We start from the raw sequence: 16830 nt of genomic DNA, 5'->3' as shown, positions 1-16830 counted from the left end.
ATTCATGTATTAATCATTTCTAGGTAGGAGGGATTTTGTTTAACTTTTTGTCTGCAATACAACTTCTATGAGTTGTCTCCTGCATGTGCCATAGGACTCAGATCCTTAATACCTGGCTTGTCAGCTCCAAACATGTGCTCACGCCTTTCACTAAATTTGTGATCTTCAATGATCATGAGATAGCGCCCCCAGCCATTCATGATGGATATTGGGCAATACAACATTGCCAGAAGGGCCTCAGTGTGAATTGTATCTAGGTGATACGACATTGCAAGAAGGGCCTCAGTGTGCATTGTAGCTAGGTGATACGACATTGCAAGAAGGGCCTCAGTGTGCATTGTAGCCAGGTGATACGACATTGCAAGAAGGGCCTCAGTGTGCATTGTAGCCAGGTGATACGACATTGCAAGAAGGTACTCAGTGTGCATTGTAGCCAGGTGATACGACATTGCAAGAAGGGCCTCAGTGCATTGTGCATTGCAGCTAGGTGATAAGGTGACATTGCAAGAAGGGCCTCAGTGTGCCTTGTAGCTAGGTGATACGACATTGCAAGAAGGGCCTCAGTGTGCATTGTAGCTTAAGGTGATACGACATTGCAAGAAGGGCCTCAGTGTGCATTGTAGCTAGGTGATACGACATTGCAAGAAGGGCCTCAGTGTGCATTGTAGCTAGGTGATACGACATTGCAAGAAGGGCCTCAGTGTGCATTGTAGCTTAAGGTGATGCAATGTTGCCAGAATGGGTCTTGGTGTGCATTGATGCATGAATGCCATTGAAATTATACAACAGCATTAATATACATCCTCTGTGGATGCTGTGTGTATAACACAGCCGCCCAGATAGATGCAGAAGGGGAGGGGGGGATCAGTTGTCTCCCATGTTAGATAAGCTGCATACCTTTAGTAGCATACACACCTGCACAGGTATTCATGTTGAAACTTGATTTGTTCATCTGCACAATGTGTTATTATGAGTGTTGAGTGCTGTAACCCTAACTCGGTATGCCTCAGTGAGATCTACACAGAGGCTTGGGTGAATTTGCTGTGTTGGCGTGTTTGAATTACATCTCTCAAATGTCAATTTACTCTGCCAACTTAAGTTTTATGACATAGGTCAAATTTGCAATTTCTGATTACTGATTTTCTGAGTACATAGAGGCAGTTGAGTTTGTAGAGTCAACCTTATCATCCTAACCCTTACAATCATGAAATGTATGGTTGGATAGCCTAAAGGCATCTTCTCATGCTGAAAGACGGGGTTATATTCCTCAAATGGGTGCAATGCCCGGAGCCTGTTTATTACTTCCCACACTGATACTACTGTAATATTGCTTAAAACAATGTCCAACAATACTTACTCAATCTTAGCATTTTGGGGACGTGACACAGGTTTATTTTGCTGTCTGGGAATGTCATCGATTGCAGTATGAGAAAGTCAGCTGTGCTCATGTCTTTGCTTGCTGCTGTAACAACATGATATTGACCAATGATATACAGAGACGGGCACGACATTGTGTTCACTGAATGTATTACTGTCCAGTTGGTTGATATAGCCTAATATTACACGTTACATACAAGATGATATTCACCAAAGATTATAGAGACTGGCATGACATGGTGATCACTGAATTTATTACTGTCCATTTGGTTAATATGGCCTATTATTACACGTTACATACAAGATGATATTCACCAAAGATACACAGAGACGGGCATGACATGGTGATCACTGAATTTATTACTGTCCTGTTGGTTAATATGGCCTAATATTACGTACAAAATTATATTGACAAATGATATACAGAGACTGGCAGGACATTGTTGTAATTGGATTAATTAATGTCCGGTTGGTTAAAATAGCCTAATATTACTAAAAAGATGATATTGACAAAAGATATACAGTGACTGGCTGGACATGGTTATGATTGGATTAATTACTGGTTAATGACATAATATTACATACACCCTCTTTCTGTCTTGGTTCAGAATGTATTTTTCAAAGTCTGGTTCCAATTACAATATATTTACCATGTTAACGGATTGTTATGAAGAATGTGTAAAATTTGTAATATTATATGAAGAATTGACTTCTGTATATTTTGCGTTTATTGATGTGTCTGTCATGAATTGTACTATTGAAGAACTTCGGTATATGTTTCAACAGGGTGTCTGCCTGGGTTATCCCCATCTTTGAAGATTGTGCATGCACGTTGCTGGAGGTGAAACCCCATTCACCTGGCCTAAACCTCAAATATTTAGGAGTGGTGCATTACTATCTGTGTCACAACTTGTTTTGGCATGCTGTGATTCGTGTGTGGTCATGGACTTGTAGGGCCCGCCCCGACGCATTGAGCAACCTGCATACGTGATGCACTTAGAAGATGCAGTTATGTATGTTGATTGCATCAGTGTGACAGAAGCTACTCAGTTAGCTTAGATTGATTACGCTAGCACAGTATTGTCCAGGTGTTGTCTTCTGAAGTAAACACTACGTGCAGATATCAATAACAAAACACTGCTGGCACCTGCAGCACTCCATACTTTTGTTCTTGTGCTATATCATCTGATGCTTTGGTCAAATACACTGATGACACCCTTTAATACACGTATCACACCCTATGTTACAGTGGTACCCTGTAATACAAGGATAACGCCAAATATAACCGCCGATTCCTTGTAGTTAACTAGTGCCTGTGATACACTGAAGTTCCCACTTAATAACACAATTGCCCATGAAATAATGTGTAAATCGCACTCATTCCTCTGAATATTGTTGCAGTTTTGCTTTTGACGTAAAACTTCACTGATGATCTTCCATCTGTATGAGTACATGTGGAGTCGGATCATTCAGGATACTGGATATCTCGGACGGTTGATGCATGAAAGGGTTCACAAGCTACACACAGCACCACGTAGCTCAAGTTCAGTCCGACTGCCTCCGTGGTGTAGTGGTTAGAGCGTCCGCCCGGAGAGTGGAAGGTCGCGGGTTCGATCCCTGACTCCGTCATACCAAAAGACGTTAAAATATGGTGCTTGTTGGTCCCTGCCTGGCTCTCGGCATTGATGGGTACAACAAGGACTGGTCGACTCGGAGTCAGTATAATGTGTGTGAGTGGGGTATTCATGCTTCAGTGCGGCATGTCATCTCAGTGGGCTAGCACTATAAAACCAGCTTCAGTCTGGGCTAGTACAAGCAGCCGCACATACACATACACACGCATGCACGTCGTCATATGAGCGAAATATTCTCAAGCACGATGTAAAACCCAATTTCACCTCAAGTTCAGTCCCCTTTTGTCGCTGGGTGCTTGTGTTTGTATGTCTGACAATGTGCACTTACAGGTCGACCATAGGATATGAGGTCATTTGGTTGTGGTATATTCTTGTGTGCTGAGGTGTCTCTTCTCCTCAAGACGAGTATTTTCCCTTATACTTTCAGTAGTCATTGGGTATTTTTCATCAGTTTTGCTAACTGTAAGAATGCTTAAAGATTGGATTAGTTTACTCAGGGCTCCAGATCAACAATTTTTCAGATAAAGATGTCTGTAAATGTTTCTTAAAGACCGTACACCATTGCTGTGGTCCATATCTGCTACGTTTTCTAAATTAATTCCTACCCTATCGTGCTTATTTCATATCCGTACATACGCCAATATGGCCCTTATCAGGCCCTGGTTTACTGCAGTATGAGTTTTCCCCAGTATTTTGCACAGTTTATTGTCCCCTGCCGCAACGCGGAACGGGGGACTATGTATTCAGCGGCGTCTGTCTGTACGTCCCGATTCTTGTTAACGTGATATCTCATGAACTATTGTACCCAATGTCTTCAAATTTGGTGACAGCCTACATTGGGGGAATGCGCATACACCAGTTTATTTGGGTGACCTTGACCGTATCTTCAAGGTCACCACGACACTGACCTACATAGGGTGATTATGCAGACACCAGTCATTTCAGGCATCTTGTATGCGACCAAAAAAATAAAAAGCAGTAAATATAGATATATATTCTTTAGCGGCAGGGAACATTGCCATATCAGTGGCAAACACTTGTTTTGCTTAATGTAATATCCAAAGTTTGATTCTCTCATCCATGATCCAACAAATACCCATGTTGTGCTCAGGTACGTATGATCGATGCAGCCTAGCTGTTGCCGAGCTGCCCTGGTGGTAGTCCATCGTTATTCATGCTGACAGTAAGCAGTCCAGCATACTTTATCATATCCGACACCGTCTGTACCTGTTGGAGAAGACAGGTATGAGTCACTGCTGCTTGAACAATAACTTACCTGTAATAGCCTCACATAACCAGATGAGCTTGTCACCATGTACCTGTCACTGTGAGGGAGGATGACCTTATTCATCTCTGTCCTCCATCTCGTCAATCCACCAGGATGCCTATTGTCTCTTTATTGCGTCGTAACATCATTCTACAACATACAGGTCCAAGTGTCTGAAATTGTCCAACTCTCATTCCAGTGATCTCCTTTTACTCCTTCACCCCCACAGCTACCTTCATTTTCACCCATACCCTTATCCTCACCCCCACAATCGCCCTGACACTCACCCCCACACTCATGCCTGCTCTCACCCCGACACTCGCCCCAAGACTCACACCGACACCCATCTCTGCTCTCACCCACACCCTAGGCCCCTGCCATCACCCTACTTCTGCATTAATTCAACCCTAGCCTTGCCCTACTTCTGCATTAATTCAACCCTACCCTCACCCTACTTCAGCCCTACCCTCACCCTACTTCAGCCCTACCCCCACCCTACTTCAACCCTACCCCCACCCTACTTCAACCCTACCCTCACCCTACTTCAGCCCTACCCTCACCCTACTTCAGCCCTACCCTCACCCCTACTTCAGCCCTACCCTCACCCTACTTCAGCCCTACCCTACCCTACTTCAGCCCTACCCTCACCTCCCTACTTCAGCCCTACCTCAGCCCTACCCTCCCCCTACTTCAGCCCTACCTAGCCCACAGTGATTACTCCCACCCCACCCCACCCCACCGTCTGTACAGCAGCACACCTAAAAGGTCCTTTCAACTTTGGCTGTCAACTATGGGTGAAAAAAAAGCAAAATATACCATTGTCACCTTTATTACTGGATTTCTCATTCGACGTCTCCCTTCTTGCCTTCAAACGTTTAATGATACTCTCTCCCTTTTCCAACCTCCAGCCCCCCACCATGCCATCCCTCTTTATCATGAACCTGACACCACCTGCTATTATGGAGCCTCCGTACCATGCCTTCATCCTCAATCATCTCGGTCTCTGCTCCCTGTTGTGTTTCACTATATAATACACTGCCTCACAGCGGCAAAAGTCTGTTTTCCCATCATCATTGGAGCCGTTTTTTTCTGGTTGAAACTACAGACACTGATCTCCTTGTTGAGCTATTGTGTTCTCATGTTGACATGACCCCAAATGCTTCTGTATGTATATGCAAGAACACGTTGGTACAGGTATCAGGGCCTTGACACACAGGTTGCCTCCCTTGTGGGCATCGTTTTGTAATCTGCCTAATTGAAAAAATGTGTGAATTTTCTCAGCACAAGAGTTGTCACATTGTTCTGTGTCAAGCTCATTCTTGATTCTTGATGAGAATAGCATGTGCTAGACATGTAGGCTCTAAAATTATGTTTTTCTGTGAACTTTGTCATTTAATAGATAATAAAAGGAGCCCAAAGAATATGTTCATTTTTAACTGGAAACTGAAGAAATCTAAACTTGTCAAATATTTTAACCCTGATTTGGTATTTTTTATGTTTTTTTCTCTGTCATTATGTGTCTAGAACCATCAATCTTCGTTCATTTTTGTGAATGGTAAACACACATTTGAGACAATACACACAACTAAAGGGTTGAAGGATTACTGTTGCTAAACATGAATATCTTGTACAGAAAACATTGCATCAGACAACTTGAATTTAGTCATCAGTTACTCTGTCAAGTTTCATTTTGACAAGACAATTTATCTGCCAATCAAACATTTTGACAGCTGAAGTTTCACTGGGGGCTGTCATATTGGGCCATAATGTTGCAACACAATGGGCTAATTCCATTGCCTTGAGCCATGAACATACTCAACATTCATGCTATAGGGGCTCATGATTGTGATCACTTCTTAACAGATCGTCTTGGAGGAAGCAGCTGGTAGACTTGCATACTAGCAATATGGGAATCACAGGTTATTATCATGTTTTGTTATTTTGCATGTTATCTTTTAGTACAAGGGAATTGACTTCTGTGCCAAAGTTTTCTTCTTGAAGAATTTTCCTGTATGAATACAAATCTGCCCCTGATCGTCTAGGTGAAGATATGTGAATGATATGTATATCTGTTCTTGTAGCCTTTTGTAGCTTGACTCTTTGATTGGTTTGTTGCTGGGTGGGGATATGAGGCATATGGTATGTGTCATATACACCAAACTGGTATGTGATATGTTTTTGCAGGGTGTGTTATCATTAATACATAGTTATACCTATTTAAGGACTTGCTATAATTGGTGGACATTGTGTTACTGTGTGGTATCAGATGGTAGAGGTTGCAATATGATAGTGAAATGGTATGTCATTGTATTTAGCAGGATCAGACTTCCTGGTGAAGGGAGGATATAGGAAAATATCACATATAATCAGCAAAATTCTAGCTGTGGTAACCACTTCACTTTACTGATCACTTACATAGATGATGACCTTTTCTTTGGCATTGTGTTGGGAGTATGGTTAAATGTGGGTCAGACCATCAGTTTTGCTTTCATTGTCAGACAGTGTTTTCATCCTGAAGTCGAGGTGAACTTCCACTGCTTACATGGGTACATTAAAGCTTGCATTGATGATGTTCTTTCTTTTTAGTTATTTCTGTTTTCACCTTCACCTCTTTGCTCTCACTGATCTGGTTGAGTTCACAAAGTGATAATTGCTAAGTTTCGATACAGTGTTAAGTTGTTCAGCACTTAGCTTCAATTCTGTTTTATGGGAAGTGACAAATGGTGTAATCGTATGTCCCTCGACGTTATCAAACATGGTTAGTTTGTTTCTGATTTTCTCAGATTGCATTCACATTTTTTAAAGTTTTTTCATAATGCATGTATGTCCCATAAACATGAGGAAAATATGAAGGAAATATTTGTACTTAAGTTTCAGTAGCTTACTTTTCTATTGTAAGTATAATATTAATGAAGTCACGTACAGGGTTTTCATCTTGACCTTCATGGCTTCAAAATGTGGATCCCATGGGTTCCATGGTATTTCCAAGGGTACATTCAGGAAATGTGAGGGTCTTGGCAGAGTGGTCATTATGGTGCCGTGTTTACTTTAAGGTACTTTAGGTTTACTTTAAGGTTTGGTAATTAAGCTGATTTTTAGTATCTTTGTATTTATTTTCTTGAATCTGATACTATGAATATTATGATGTGTCCCTTCATACTTCCCACATGTGTTGTGTAAAACCCTGCTTACATGTTGAGTTACTTCAATTAATTCAGTAGTTTAATCAGGACTCAGTAATTTCAAGGATCCTTACAGGAAATATTATAGACTAACGCTTAGCCCCCTCAATATATATAATTTTGACTGTAACAAATAAACCCCATTTAAATTGAAAAGGAGCCCCAGTGAGTTGGGAGTTTAACTCACCTGAAATCTAGACTCGCTTCCTTTAGGGCTTTAGCATTGCAGGGAGGGCTAGGCATTAGGAAAACTAATGTGGTTCAGGGACTGTGAGACAGACTAGGTATATGAGGGCGATGTAAGATTGAAATAGTGTAGTCTACTGCAATTATATTTATTACAGGAAGTTAGTATTTTGTTGAGAATTTGGTGCAATGAATATTATGGTGTTTTCCACGTCACACAATATATTTTTTTTCTGCGTTATTTCTATACATTTGTGCATAATGCCCGCACATTCCTGTGTCACATGAAACCCTGTGTAAGTGTGGGATATTATCTTAGGTTATATCATGTCTACATATCGGATACAGCTTGTATCACAGGTCTTTGTCCATTGTTTGTCCATCCAAGTTCAACTCAACAGTTTTGGTCACAGCTCCTGCACATAACCCCTGAACATGTTCTACATAGCCTGATGAAATCCAAGCATTCTTTTGTGTAAGGACATTTGTACCTATCCCTTTGCAGTATCACATAGCTGAGATCTGTTTTTGCAAGCTGAACCTAAACAACAAATGTTAAAATTGAAATTTACCTAAAAAGTGTCTGGTGTAGTTGTGTGGAACACGTTTCAGCTCAAATAGGTGCATCTGATAATACATGTTTCCTGTGAAGCATGTTGTCATGAAAAGCTATTCAGTGATGTAAGCCATTGAAACCGGCGTTCCTTTATCATGTATCTATACATGCATTCTGTGGTTATGCTGAACGATTGCCTTCATGCTATGCACATTAATCATTTTGCTGAAGCTTTCATGTCTATGATTTCATATATAAGTGTACAATGTTTGTATTGTGTTGGTAGAATGCAGACTGGCTGGTTTTGGCATTTTGCCATGTTAAATATCTAAGTTGTCTAGTAATATTTAATGCAAATTTGGTACCGTATTCAACCCTTAAGAGGTATCTGAAGTTTGAAAGTTTGTGACAGTTTGATTTCTTCGATGGTGTCTTTGGGTTGGGTAGCCAAGTGGTTAAAGTGTTCGCTCGTCACGCCGAAGGCCTGGATTCTTTTTCCCGCTTGGACCCAATGTGTGAAGCCCATTTCTGTTGTCTCCCGCTGTGATATTGCTAAAAAGCGGCATAAAACTAATCTCCCTCGCTCGCTCACTGAAAGTTTGATTCCTTGATGTTGTCCTGAGTTGGTTAGAATAAGTAATTTATGATGGTCATGAAATTCAACCAGATAGATCAAGTGTTCCTGCCTGGCTGGTAGTGTGTCTCCACAGTTATTGCTCACGGTATTGATCACTGGATTGTCAGGTCCAGACTGAATTTATTTACAGGATGCAATCGTATAGCTGGAATATTGCTGAAGGTGACCATAAACACCAAATCTATCGTGGAATAATCGTAAGATAAACACAATCGAATGCGTTTACGTGCTGTTCCCAAACATTGTATGGATTGAGTATTTCATGTCGAAGACTCGATTTGTTTACAAACAGCATTGTACAGCACTCAGCAATAATCCAGCTGTATGGTGACGGTCTGTAAATAATTCTGTCTGGATCAGCATCGATCTATGCAGTAGGAATACCATGACACATGTCAACCAAGTCAGCGACCCTGACCACCCGATCAGGTTATTCGGCTCTTAAAACAAGCATGGGTTACTGACGACCAATTCTAACCCGGATCTTCATGATTTGCTTATGAGGAGGGTGTACTAGAACTACACAGCAGTGACAGAGTGCTTGTCATCACCAAGGTTTGATGTGGCGTGTAACATGAAACCCACCATGACAGGACTCATAACCCTGATGCTCCTGTACAGACTGTAACATCATTTTACAGGAAGCATCAATTAATGTAATCAGGGGTTTGAAAACTAAGGAAGAAGATTTTTTATGCATGTCAAATTCTTTATTACGGGGAACACAACATTTAGGAGTATATCGGGGCGGTGGGGTAGTCTAGTGGTTAAAGCGTTGGCTCGTCACGCCGAAGACCCGGGTTCGAATCCCCACATGGGTACAGTGAGTGAAGCCCATTTCTGGTGTCCCCTGCCATGATATTGCTGGAATATTGCTAAAAGCGGCGTAACACCAAACTCAGTCAGTCAGTCGGAGTATATCCGTACAACTCCATCATGTTCATTCGCCTGATGCGTACTACTTCTAAATGCCATTCAAAGACCTGGTTTGAAAAGTACTATTCTTGTAGTAATTACTAAGTTTATTTTGATGTTCATTGGTGTTATACCTTGTGATATCTAAAAGTTTAAGTTTGGCATTTTTCTTTAGGTTTGACATTTTTCTCTTGTGTATTATGGGCTTTTGGTTCATGGCATGACCTATAAATATAGTAGTAATCTCCCAAAGCGGAAACCTTGCGTTTTTAGGGTCCATATATTTGAGTATACTCAACAGAAGAAAATGAGGACCATCTTTAACACCTTAATGTTCATAACATCATCCAGCTTTTGTAGTAGGTGGGTTCCTATTAGGTTGAGTGCGGTGTATGATTTCAGCCTTGAATGTATGTTTCCATGTACATTATGTCAGGTGTGTTGTCAGGTGTATTGTACAGTTTGTATTTGGGGTGTTGTTTCGTCTTTTTAGGTTGTCACAGATGTTTAGTAAAACGACAAATGTGGGTCTCGCGTGACACATATCACATAGATGAACAAGGAAGTCACCATTTATGTGTGCTTGTTATATAAACTGTTAGGTTCCTGGTCAGCCTTATCAAAAGAGAGGGGACACATGCTTGCTATTAGTCCGTCATACAAGTCTAGAATGTGGCAAGTCTAGATTACCACAGTTTCAGTCTGAAAATGAAGAAAGTCTCTGGGTTTCTTATCGTTATATTTTGCTATTATGATTTAGGAACCTTTTTTCTATTAAATATGTTGAATTCTGAGTCAACATGTTTGTCTATGTAAGATTCTTAGGAATATTTAGCAAAATGTGAGGTTAACTGTTTGTTCCCTAGTCTCCCATACTTGTCTTTTAGGGTTGACTCTAACAATGGACCAGATCCTCGATGGTTGTCTTCCCGTTAGGTATTTCAGGACAGGAAGGTCATCAGTACTCTGTGATTGTCTCCCTGCCTTCATTCCAGGGCCGTGGGGTGGTGGGGTTGATTCCAGGGCTGCGGGGTGGTGAGGTTGATTCCAGGGCCGCGTGGTGGTGGGGTTGATTCCAGGGCCTCGGGGTGGTGGGTTAGCCTAGTGGTTAAAACGTTCGATCGTCACGCCGAAGACCCGGGTTCGATTCCCCACATGGGTACAATGTGTAAAGCCCATTTCTGGTGTACCCTGCAGTGATATTGTTGGAATATTGCTAAAAGCGGCGTAAAACCATACTCACTCACTCACTCTCAGGGCTGTATTTCACAAATCGATCATAGCATGACTATCGTATCTCCTATTCTTTAACATAGCGTCAACAGTTGTAGCACCAAGATTGCTTTGTTAAAAGGGGCCCTGGCCCCGATTTCTCGAAACAAACTTAAGTCTGAGTTTTGACTTAAGTTAGAGTTTTTACTCAAATTTGAGAAAATGCAGGAGAATGCATTTCCCAGAATAAACTGAAATCCATATTAAACTCAAACATAGTAAACAATTTGAGTTTGGTGGATAGATTACTGAAGTTCTTTGGGCTTTTTTATTATAAAAATGCAGTTGAGTTAAAAATTTAGCTGTTTCAAATTGTCAAACTCAGTTCGAAATTTGAGTAAAAACTTAAGTTTGTTTCGAGAAATGGGAGCCTGGACAGACTAGATCATTTGTACCCTCTTTGTTTGGAGATTCCAGTTGCTGTGCCACACTTTCATCCCAGATGCTCTCATGCCTCGACTGAAATATTGGTTAAGAAGACTTTGATCTCTACCCACTCACTCACTCACTCTAAGTCCCTGGCGGTGTTGTCATGCCCACAACACCTCTAGGTCAGGATTACCATCACTAAAGAATTGCTGCCATTGGATTGTATCCTATCAACCCAGCTCAATGTGAAGGAAGCTGAAGCAGTGCCTAATAATCTCGATTGAAGCGTTTGGTTGTTAAGACATCCTGAGAAATATTAGGTCCTCCTGATTTAATGGCTTCTGTATTTCCTGTAAGGGAACATTCCCTGCCATATTATTCAGTGTGGGACGCATTTAAATTCTAATTCAAACCCTCGGCATGTTCAGTCACAAGTCAAGTTTAACATACATGGCCATTAAGTTTCACCTCTCAGAGTAAGGGCAGATCTTTTTGTGTGCTAACACTGCAGTAGAACAGCTGATAGTTATCTGCGTCGCAGGTGTGCCTGGGAAATGTTGGTCTTTTCTTAGTTAGGCAAGCTGGTAGGGACTTATGCTTAGCTACTGAATAGGGACTGGTTGCAGGATATTGGCTTTAATGACCCCGTTTGATACAGACTCGTATAAAATTGCATGTATATTTCACTTGTGTTGATTGGTAGATGCAGGCTCTGTGCCTTTTTTTGGCAAACATGTCGTCTTTTATGCTGAGAATAACACTATTGAAATAATAATAAGTTAGTTCCAAGAACCCTTGAGTATTTTACAGATCAAGATACAGATATTGTTTTGAATAGTTGCCCTTTCATTAAACAGATACCCACTCTTTTGATTCAGAATAGTATCTATCACCATGACAAATCATAGTGATGAGATGAAATCATCTTGCATTGAAGTAGTGCAGTAGCAGCAGTATGTAGTTGTTTCACAGAAATAACAACTTCGTTTCTTTATATTCAGAACCCGAGCAAGCCCCTCCATCCTACACCGAGGTTCGTGATGAAGAACCTGTTACAGAAGTCGTTACAAACACAGAGACGTCCTTCACCACGAGTACAAGCGGCAGCAGCAGTGAGTTCATATCCCGCCTCTGCCATATCAAGAAACGAGCCGATTTCAATGGATACGGTTTCAATCTTCATGCGGAAAGAGACAAACCAGGACAGTTTATCGGTAAGATTGACGAAGATTCGCCAGCCGAAAGAGCAGATCTTCGTGAAGGCGATAGGATAGTGGCTGTGAATGGAACAAACATTGAAAGCGAAACTCACCAGCGAGTGATTGAGCTGGTGAAGAGCGGAGGTGACGAGACGACACTGCTGGTGGTGGACAAGGCATCGGATGAGTACTTCAAGAGCAGCGGAATTACTGTCAGCCAGGATATGTCTGAAGTGAGAAGGGTCTCCAGCGTGCCAGGTAATATAAGCCTTCACTGGAATCAGTGTTATTATTAGCCATGTAAATTTGTGCATTTTTCATGTGTTTTCATACCAACTACAACCTATCTGAGACCCAACCGCGAGAAATATAGCTGTGACACCTGAAATACTCCCTGATCCATCAGTGGCCATTGCTCTAATACGTCCAGTAGACCAATACAAAACAGTGGCAGTTTGTGTTATATGTACAGTATTCCCTGACCCAGTAGATACAACTGGAGTGATATGAACAATATTCCTTGGGCCAACAGGGGCAATTAGTGTGATACATACAATACTCCCTGACCCAACAGAGGCAATTAGTGTGATATGTGCAATACTCCCTGACCCAACAGAGGCAATTAGTGTGATATGTGCAATACTCCCTGACCCAACAGAGGCAATTAATGTGATATGTGCAATACTCCCTGACCCAACAGATGCAATTAGTGTGATATGTGCAATACTCCCTGACCCAACAGAGGCAATTAGTGTGATATGTGCAATACTCCCTGACCCAACAGCAGCCATTACTGTGATACGTACAACATACTGATTTTACAGTGTAACATTATTACGGAAACTATGGGAAGACCATGGTTTAACAATTCTGTTAGGTCATGGTGTTTTGTAGAAGATGATATACTGAGGGGAGATAGGGCAGGAGGGGATCATCTTTAGGACTGAAGGTAGACTTTGGTAACATCTCACATTCATGGTTTCTGTGCACAGAGTGTATGCATCCTAATTTACAAAATTGTTTGCATATCCTGTTGAGTTCTGTTGCAGTCTAGTTTAAACCCAACACATAGGGTTTCCGCGGACACTGTTAAGGTAATCCCTACTTTGCCAAAGTATAGACCACTTCAATAAAACGTTCAGCTCTGTTTGCGTTTCGAAATTGGCCCTGCACTATGCTGTAAGGCGGACTGACAATAGTGGTATATCTAGCATCACTAAGTGAAATGTGCACTGAAAAGACTGATTTCTTGTTAGTCTTTTCAGGGGCTGTCATCCATACACATAGACTAAGACTTGATTGCCGCGATGGGGGAACGACACCTTGCATATTTCATGATCTGATTTAGCCATGCTCTGATTCAGATCTGGTAAACCGATCATGTGTTTAGCCCTGTCACATTGTCATTAGCTGTGCTTAGTTTGATAGAAATTCAGTATCGACATACCTGTGGGAACTGCTCTCCTAGGGTATTGTTGTACATATTCCAGCAGTTGTTACTGCCTGGCCGGGAGATATGCTACGTATCACAGCCATTGTTACTGACTGGTCGGAAAATATTGTAGCTATTGTTATTGTAGGGCCAGGTGATATTGTGTATATCACAACAATATCTATAGGATTAGATGGTATTGTAAGTATCTTACTAGCAGCAACTGTACTGTCAGGAAATATTGCATGTATTGCAGTTATTGTTACTTTTGGGCCATTGATTATTTTACATATCACAGCAATGATGTCTGTAGGATTAGACGGTATAGTACATTTCTTACTAGCAGCATCTGTAGAGTCAGGAGATATTCTACATGTTGCAACTATTGCTTCTGTGGATGTCCTAATCTCAGCGAGTGTAGCCCTAAGTCTTTTATTTGATACGGTTGCTCGCTTGACCATTGTTGATGTCTGGGGCAAATGCTGCATGATGTGCTGACGTAGTCATGGCGAGGTGTTGTGTATGGTCTGAAGAAGTTGTGTGTTGTGTAGCATGTACATCAAGGTGTTGTAATGGCCAGCGCTGACTTCCAGGAGGGGCTGTTTCTGTTCCAGTGGAACCGCCTGTTTTCTCCATCCCTCCTCCTCCCATCGAGGACCCTTCGGATGATGAAGAATTTAACGTTGATGATTTCAATGGTAACCTTTGATCCTCTGATCTCAAGCACAGCTGCTGTGTCTAATGCTTCTGGCTAGTGTGTCTCCGTGTGGGGCAACCATCAAGGTGATTGGTCGTCCACTCAGTGTTTCTCGTCACCTGGTAGAATTGTACGTCAGATTGTCATTTCACCAGGGGAAAACGTTAGGTTCAGAGACGTGCAACATTTCAACACTTATCAACAAACACTTACTTAGAAACCTGAGTTCACGAAGAATCCATGCATTCAGTTAACTTCTTTGAGTGGCATTTAGAAGTTAGTGTGACAAAACATAGAGGAAAGTTCTATGGATATACAACTTCTTTATTATTAATATGAGCGACGTTTCGGTGAAGCAACAAGCACCTGTATGGAGCAAGTGATATCATGTGGACTTAGACTTGCTTGATAACAGCATTGGTAGCTACATGAGACCTTAGTCTATTTGGACTTAAATCAGTATGACATACACTCTCGTTAATATAGACCTGGTCCACAAATAGGTGGTCGTGATACGAAAACTTACAGGGTAAGAAAAATGTTAGCAAATAATTGCCATCTGTAGCTTTAGAATTTTATCTGAATCCAAAGTCTAGTAAATTCTTGCTCTGTCTAATAAGCTTGACTAATAATAGTGCACACATTAGCACTAAGATCTACTGAAAGAAATGCAAGGGGCCAGGTTTGGGATGGTGGATCAAATTTGTCTTGGGGCACAAACTGAAGGGATGATAGTTGTAGCACTATGATTACAGCTGAGAATTGTCTGTGGTATTTTTAAAAAAATGGCGTATAAGGAAGACTCTTTGATCAATGCTTTGTCTCTGAAATTTTACCATTTTGATAAAAGCAAACAACTTTGTTTAATTTGAAAAGGAACAACAGTGAGATATGCGATTCAGACCTGAACCTTGAAGAAATCGAGACATGCTTTATTTATGCCTGTCACACTCCAATAACTGAGTTAGGTCTGGTCAGATGGGAAAGTGTTTATAAAATAAACTGAATAGGCTGCACAAATGCAAACACCTCCACACAATAACTGCTCCCTCAGATCTGTGAGAAACACTGAGTGGGTCTGACACAAGTTGCCCAGTGTGCTTCGCCTCCTCACCAGACTTCTAGAGCTGTTCTCTTTCTTGTCGTAGATCCGTAAGTGTCCTGTGTCTAGTGTTAGATGGGTGTTGAACTGTCCAGTAACAATCCCCTAGTTCCTTTCCAGGTGTTGCGGTTTAGCTTTGGTCACCTTGATCCCATCTGTTTCAGACACAACCTGCATCTTTCTGCAGAAATCCAAGATGGCTGCAGTACTGATGTTGATATGCTGAAATGGGCTTTCAGCATTTTTTAATAATACTGAGCAAAGGGTTTGGCTTGAATAATTTTGGGGATAACGTCTTCAATCAAGACGCAATTTCATATGAATATCCCGAACATTATACATGTTGCCCAACTTTTTTGGTCAGTATATTGAACTAAAAACATAACAATGTTAATGGCTTTTTCAGTGAATTAATGTATTATATTCGTTTAAGATGAGCTTTCTAGAGACAAAGATATATTCCTAGTGGCTTGGAGATGATGATTTTTAATGTCCTAACATTGTTGCTTTGGAGAGTGTCTTTCTTCCTCACTTGTTGCTGTGACCTAACCACAGTGAGATTTAAAACCTTTGTGTTGTGGGTACGTGTAGATTATAGTGTAGTTTTTCACCCATGATATATGTTTAAATAAGTATTCAAAGTCAGTCAGACTCTGTTAAATATTTAAATTTACCAAGTCTCATAATTATTTAGTTGGTTCATAAAAATATATTAATATACTTCTAAATTTCCTGATAATTGAAAAGCTAAGTTTAAAATCATGTCGCTTAATTGTAGGATAACTGGATTTAACACTTGTTTTGTTAATGTTCTTAAACATTAGGAATATTACAAGGAAAATAGGTTTAGACTGGTAAAAATCAAAACAGTAAGTTGGCTTAGTGCTAAGCTAAGATGCATACCCAATAATAACAAGGAGGGTTTTCTATGACATGCATAGCACAGACTCTTCACTTACACTAGAAAGTGGTAGTTTGCTTTTTTGTAGATTTTGCACTTTTAAG

At 41.0% G+C, this 16830-nt stretch overlaps 1 protein-coding gene across 6 annotated transcripts in view; it reads left to right on the top strand.

Moving 5' to 3' along the window:
* LOC124283954 (Na(+)/H(+) exchange regulatory cofactor NHE-RF1-like) overlaps window positions 1–16830 on the top strand; it is a 90354-nt gene that overhangs the window by 12208 nt on the left and 61316 nt on the right. For 4 of the 6 annotated variants that reach the window (XM_046719997.1, XM_046719991.1, XM_046719998.1 and 1 more), the window contains exons 2-3: window positions 12397–12852; window positions 14620–14724. In XM_046719997.1, coding sequence (XP_046575953.1) covers window positions 12397–12852; window positions 14620–14724 — 561 coding nt within the window. The remainder of the gene's footprint in view (window positions 1–12396; window positions 12853–14619; window positions 14725–16830) is intronic. The other 2 variants (XM_046719993.1, XM_046719994.1) reach the window with 2 other exon arrangements.

This window comes from Haliotis rubra, unplaced genomic scaffold (genome assembly GCF_003918875.1).
Source record: "Haliotis rubra isolate DU_JTF1 unplaced genomic scaffold, ASM391887v1 Scf326, whole genome shotgun sequence".
Classification (NCBI taxonomy): domain Eukaryota; kingdom Metazoa; phylum Mollusca; class Gastropoda; order Lepetellida; family Haliotidae; genus Haliotis; species Haliotis rubra.
This window is presented reverse-complemented; position numbering and strand designations above follow the sequence as displayed.